The sequence below is a fragment of the Meleagris gallopavo genome, chromosome 5 (genome assembly GCF_000146605.3).
Source record: "Meleagris gallopavo isolate NT-WF06-2002-E0010 breed Aviagen turkey brand Nicholas breeding stock chromosome 5, Turkey_5.1, whole genome shotgun sequence".
NCBI lineage: Eukaryota > Metazoa > Chordata > Aves > Galliformes > Phasianidae > Meleagris > Meleagris gallopavo.
This window is the reverse complement of record NC_015015.2, coordinates 54,387,655-54,394,442: the sequence shown is the minus strand read 5'-3', so window position 1 is coordinate 54,394,442 and position 6,788 is coordinate 54,387,655. Positions and strand designations below refer to the sequence as shown.

The 6,788-nt window shown below is 37.6% G+C and overlaps 1 protein-coding gene across 4 annotated transcripts in view; it reads left to right on the top strand.

Annotated features, from left to right (window-relative positions):
- Positions 1 to 6,788, top strand: part of KIAA0586 (KIAA0586 ortholog) — a 72,247-nt gene that overhangs the window by 22,663 nt on the left and 42,796 nt on the right. For all 4 annotated transcript variants that reach the window (XM_010712083.3, XM_010712081.3, XM_010712080.3 and 1 more), the window contains 4 exons: positions 3,475 to 3,663; positions 4,499 to 4,686; positions 5,575 to 5,682; positions 6,666 to 6,746. In XM_010712083.3, the coding sequence (XP_010710385.1) occupies positions 3,475 to 3,663; positions 4,499 to 4,686; positions 5,575 to 5,682; positions 6,666 to 6,746 (566 nt within the window). The remainder of the gene's footprint in view (positions 1 to 3,474; positions 3,664 to 4,498; positions 4,687 to 5,574; positions 5,683 to 6,665; positions 6,747 to 6,788) is intronic.

The following is a 6,788-nucleotide window of genomic DNA, read 5'->3' as shown; positions in this document are numbered from 1 at the left end:
TTGTTGTCTTGTTAGTTTTGTATTTGTACCTTCGTTTTTTTTTTTTTTTTTTTTTTTCTGGTCTGTTTTTAAGTGGTAGGATACTTGTTTGAAGGGTCAGTATGACCCACCACTTGTTTTGACTCTACTGGCAGTGCTGCACACCTATTTTATTTTATTTTTTCTACTTTTTTGATTCTAATGTGTGCTAGTTAGCACTTAGTGTAGCTATGATACAGTTGCCCCTAAGATTTGAGAGCAGATGCTTCTTTAAATATGTTTTAATTAGCAGTTCTGCTTTTGCTGAACCATAAATTAGATTTATAGAACTCTTCTTTTTTGGAGAAGGTTACAAGCTTTCCAGGGAGGCCAATTTTCTTATTTCAGAAACAAGACCTTGTAAATCATCACAGAATGGCCTGGGTTGCAAAGGAGCACAGTGCTCATCCAGTTCCAACCCCCTGCTATGTGCAGGTCGCCAACCAGCAGCCCAGGCTGCCCAGAGCCACATCCAGCCTGGCCTTGAATGCCTGCAGGGATGGGGCATCCACAGCCTCCTTGGGCAACCTGTTCCAGTGCCTCACCACCCTCTGGCTGAAAAATTTCCTCCTAAAAAGGGGGAAAGGTTAAAGGGGTGGGAAAAGTGTGTAGTTCCTGTGTTTATCCTCCCCCCCTCACCCCCCCATATTCACCTCCTCAGTAGATCTAATTTTGCTTAGAAGTAGATCATTGGATATTTTGATGCTAACAGTTTTCTACCACTACCACATTTAATTTAGTGAAATGTAAAGCTATAAATTACATGTAGCTGTAATAAGCCTCTCCTCTGCTTCACCTTGTTTTGTGTTGGGGTGCACAGTAAATGAAGAAAAACCTGTACTGGATCCATGCTGTTTCTAGTCTTCTAGAACTCCTGAGTGTGACAAATACAGTTTAAAAACTATTTGCTTGAAAACAGAATGAACTCTGGATAGCCTTTACCCAGATGCATTCTCTTCCAAGATATTAGGTCATACAAAAACAGTAGAGAAGCATATGTGTTTGCAAAAATAAAGCCATCCTAAAAATCTTTATTTCACATCAGACTGCAGCTTAAGAAAGTTACATTTTGTTTGTATCTCGATTGCAATTAAAATAAGACACCCTTGTATCCTTATCTAAGGGAAGAAAGGAAGGTGGATGTGGTTTTTCTTTACATGTCACCTACCTTAGCATTCCTATGAATATTTAACCTGTTTTCTGATTTTTGTGGCTTTAGACTGAGGTCAGCCTCAGTTTTGATACTGGCATGATGTGTCTTTCACTCTTCCATGGCAGTTGCTCAAGTTGCTTAATTAGTGTGTGTTCTTACGTCTTGCCAATAAAATGGAAAAGTAATTATTCTGGATCCTACATGAGTCTCGTGATGACAAAATTGTTGAATGTTTTTGTGGGCTGCTGTTCTGAAAGATGCAGTTATAACAGGAGCAGGAAAGTATAACCAGTAGAATTAGAAACAGATTCCTACTCCTTTCCAGCAGGAGTGTAAATAAAATGAAACAAAGTTGAATAAACACTTGGTGGTTCTTAAAAGAAAACCAAATCTAGCATGTATTAGACATGGTTTGCTCTTTCCTGTCATGCTGCTTCTTTTCCAAAATGTCACTGTAGTACTTTAGGCTGGATGTGGCTCTGGGCAGCTTGGTCTGCTGGTTGGCAACCCTGCACATAGCAGGGAGGTTGAAACCAGATGATCCTTGTGGTCCTTTGCAACCCAGGCCATTCTATGATTCTACGATTCAGCTGCACCCCCAGATTCCCCTCCTGGCTCTAATGTACCAGCTGGTAAAGGCTTTAAAATTATTGCTAAAATTTGGCCTTGAGTTTGATTGACTGAAAAATGGAGCCTTATTAAAAGACTTTTTTTTGGTAGAGCAGTCCTCTGAGCTTGTTTTAAATTAACGTTAGGATAAGGATGTTTATTTAAGACTGAAACGGCCGTCTGGAGAGTCTCCTTTCAGTCATTTTATAACTTTCTCAACCATTTTCTTTGCAAATAAACTGTAGTGACTAATGCTTGGTTTCTTCTGGGAAATTGGGGAAAAAAATCCAACAATTCACACTTTTACGAGCAAGAGGGCATTTCTCTAAAATAGAAAGTTGTTTTCTTGCATAATTTGAACTAATAAATATATGTAAAATGCCAGGTTTTTAAAACAAAGTGTAATTAAATGTCCAGTTTCTGCCCAGTGCAAATAAACTTTTCAGGGAGAAATGAAAAGTTGAAAGCAATTAAAATGAGGTGCTGTGTGTACACAGTACTTAATCATTCTTGCTGTGAGAACCTTGTTTTTACAAGTTGGCAGTATTACAGATATGTTGCCAATTTCTGCTTTTACTCAAAAGTTCAAGGCCAGGGGAGACTGTTAGATTATGTGGTATGACCTCTTCTAAATCACAGCCACTGAACTGTATCTATTTATGTTACCGAGTCCTGTAATTTGTCTTTGAGTAAAGAACAATATTTCTGGCTAATCTGTGCTTTGAAGAAAGGTATGTGCTCATCATTTAAAGACATGAGAAATTCTGCCCTTAGTTACTTCTTCCTGTAGTACCTTATGGTTCGAGAGGAAGCAGGGCATTTTAGATTTTGTATCTTATTTATAAAGAACATTTGGCTTCAGTTTACAGCTACTTCAGTTTCCAAGTGATTTCCCTAACAAAATTTAACAATCTTTTAATATTCAACCTATTTCAGTATTTATGGAGGTGCAGAATTAGAGCTGATTGTTACATTAAAGTATGTGGAAGTCTTGTCTTGCTCTACCTTTCTGCTCTCTTGTTGAGACACCTGGAGATTATGCTTATCCTCTTGACCATAGCATTGTATTGTGATTTCTCATTGCTTTGCTTATCCAACATGACAATAAATCCTTTCTCAGAGATGCTTTTCTTTCTGATCTGCATTTTTCTCATGGAAGAGTTATGACCTGCTATTTTTGTTTTTAGGCTCACAACCCATAATTTGTTAGTACTAAAATGCCACTTCGTAAATGGGTTGGCTTACTTTTGTGTCTGCGTTGTTAAAAGTCACATTATCAATCTTTATTATCCCTAAATTTTATAATCGTTGCCTCCCATTATTCAATTAATTAGGAAGCTTTTAAATATAAATAGAGCTAGAAAGAGTGTTTGATGCCACGTGTTAATGGGCCATTTGTATGTGAAGCATGATGACTGTAAACAACATGGATCTAAGATTATATTTTATGCACATACTTACATAATGTACATTTAGATGTTCAAAAGTTAAAATTTTAACTTCTCCCTTGCTGTCAATACTGAGACATCTAACTTGGCACTCTTACAATTCTGCCCTTTCAGTATCCCAACCCCATTCCATTCATCCCTCAGCAAAAATTGCAACTGTTTTGGTTCCAAGGCTTTTAGTAGTGTGTGATGTAACTGAGTTGTTCATGCATTGAAGGTGTGCAACTTAAACGTCTCTCATTTCAGGTACAAAGGTGAAGTCAGCAGGAACACAGACTTGTTCTCACGCACAGAAGGCAGTAATCAGCTCAAAGAAACAGCATCCTTTGTATGCACTTGCTCAAGAAAATCAGTATTTTTTCAGTCCAAACAGAGATGTGGCTGCTGACTGCGGTCCCCTTGAGGGTCACCTAATTCCTATGGCTATTCCACTAGGTAGGAGTGAATAATGTCTAGAGGGGATGTGGGTTGATACCTGCTGCTTTGTGGAAATGCAGCTTCAGTCTTGCCAAGTTGGTGATTTGCCCTGGTCTGTGAGATTTTCAGCTACAGTTTAAAATGTTCCAGTTTTCTTCATCTTTCATGCTGGGTTCTCTGGCTGAGAAATTATCTGTATAGCTGGATGTGCCTTCTGTGGAGCACTTTCCATTTGTAGGGCTCTTGTTCTGGCTTTGTTTGTAAGTAGGAACTGAATCACCAGTTCCTTGGGCATTGGATTCAACACTTATAGTGACTTCAACAATTTCATCAGGATTGGGCCGAACACACTAATTCATTTTCATGGTTTCTGTGTTCCTGGATTTCAACAGAACCTCTGTATAGACCTTATTTTGGAAAGAGTTAGCATTTAAAGATGATAATTAAGTAAAAAGTAAGAGGGTCTCATATCGAAATTTAAGGGATGCTAAACTAAGTGTAATAGTATTTTGAATATGGTTAAAAGGATGCCATGCTCCTTTCCCTTGATGTAATTTTTGAGTGGCAGACAATGTAGTTATGCTCGTTTTCAGCAGTAGATGTCACTCTAGTCAAGTAAAGTGAATAATTTCCCAAAAATGGCTGTGGTAAACGTGTAAATTTTTGCTAGGAAAGTTTTCTTGGTGATGCACAGTGCTTTAGTCAGTGGTATTAGAATAAAGTACAGTCTTCGTCTGTAACTGTAATTGGTCTGTTTCATGTAAAACATAGACACCCAGAATTTAATCTATTAATTTACTGCCTTGTTTTGAAGGTTGATCTGTATCTGTAATTGTTTTAAAACTTTCTCTAGGTCAGACCCAACTTAATGACATCCCAGTGCAGCCTGCAGCAGTAGTTACGTGTACACCACACCCTGTTACAGTCACAGCCTCTATTCCCCAAGTGCCACCAAAGCCTCCAACTGAAGTAAAAAAGCCCAATATAGCTGTAATAGAGATGAGATCAGAGAAGAAGGATCCCCCTCAGCTGTCTGTGCAGGTTTGTGTCAAAAATGATGACTTCTTGTTTATTTTAATGAATAAATGCTAACTGTAGATGGTCTCATCCACTAGTAACTTACCAAGAAAGCACCACAACTTAAAAATCATTTAAGCCAAACAGAAAATTACTTTTTCTGTAGGCCAGCTATGCAAAGTGTTTGTAAAATAGTCCTATGTCACAGTGTTTCACTTTTGTTTTTGTTTTTTTTGTTTTGTTTTGTTTTTGTGAGACTTTTAAGCCAGAAGAAACTCGGGACAAAACAAATATTAATATAGATGTTAGTCTTTAGATGAATGATTTGGCCTTTTAGATTTCTCTCTCAAGCATGATATTCAACCCAAGAATTTCACCACTCCTTATTAACCAACCACTGAAGTCCTTGCCTAGCCTTTTCTTATTTTCATATGAGTCTGTTGTCAAGGAAGTTAATGCTTCTAACTTATTCAGCGTCTCTTGGATTCAAATTGTTGAGAATATACACACTCCTACATACACCTTTCAAATATATATGATTCATGGATCTTGAAGTTAATTACAGGATGAGTTTGTACTGTTCCCTTCCTTATCACTACCCACATACCTTTTACCTTACCAGATATATGACAACATGAAGCCAATAGTCAGCCTTGCACAGTGGCTTGTAGGCCAACTGAAATGAATTGCATGTCAAACACTTGTGTGCTACATAAATAGTTATGGGTCTGTTCACCTTTCATCACATGCAAGACAAAGTCCAGGGAATTAGAGAACAGGAGAAATCGAGTAGCTTGAGAGGAAAAAGGATTTCATGACTGAGTAGCAATAGGAAGATAGAATATAAACAGTTCAACAACAGTAGCTGAGCTAATACATAAATATTCAGAGTGGTTATTTGTTCTTTCCTAGGTGTTACCAAATGTTGATATTGACAGTATTTCAAATGGCAGTGTGAGTGCAGACAGTGTGCTTCCAGAACCCAAACCTGCACTTTGTCCTGCTGATGCTGTAATACAGGTATTGAGTAGTCTAAATGTGTCTGAATTTAATTTTTTTAATAAGAGAAATCGGTCAGTTTTGTTGGCACATGAAATGTCTGCCCTGTACTGGCTTCAGTGGGGAATGTTCTTCATTCCCCTTTCTGTGGCCACACTATACACGAGTGACATGCACGTGTAGCCCGTTCATTGGTAGCCTGCTGTGTGTAGATAGACACAAGATAGCTAGGCCATGGAGTTGATTCCTCCTATTCTCTTTCCATATATCTTTTTAGAAGTGTTTTTTTTAATATAATTAAGCAGTAATGAAAGGTTTTGTACAAATAAAAGGTTTACTGCTGCTTATTACAAGACAAGATTGTAAAATAGGGCACATGGTTACAGGGTGGCATGTTGTTTTTCCAGTGGATTTCTGAATTGTGCATTGCACAGTTCGGACAGTGTGAATTGAACGGGGCACAGAGATGCAGTGATTATTTTTGTTTGGTCATTGTACCTTTTGTTTCCCCTGTGTTTCAGCTGCTATTCTGGGTTATGTCTGGCTGTGGTCAAGAGAATCAATGAATATGACAGAGACCAGTGGCTAAAATAGCAACCATTATTTATAACGAATGTAATTTCTACACAGTTGCTTAAAGACACATCAGTAAATTGCATAAGATACTTTCAGACTCCTGTGTACTATTTTTTTTTCTCAATAGTTTGTCTTACTGATATATTTTTTTTAATAGGAGTTACAGGTATTGCCCTGGAACTGTTTCTTCATTAAGAGCAAGTTTTAATTGTTGGTATATAATGAGGAGTTTTAATAAGCTCTTCTTGTACTAAGCAGAGAAATTTCCCCTCACTTTTAGGGTAGGTAAATTACTTGTCTTGGATTCAGGCTGTTGACAAGAGTGATGATATGACTGCATCCTTGGCATGAAGTTTTTCTGCAAATGCATTTTTTTCTTTACCTCCAACATGAGATATCTAATAATTATCATCTGTCTTTACAAATAGGCTCCAGAGGATATACAAAGTGAGGAAGAAGACATGAAGTTTCCAGGAACTAATTTCATTGATGTTACTGATGTCATGCAGGTAAATATGTTGCAAAAATGTAAAAATGTCATTTCCTTTTTT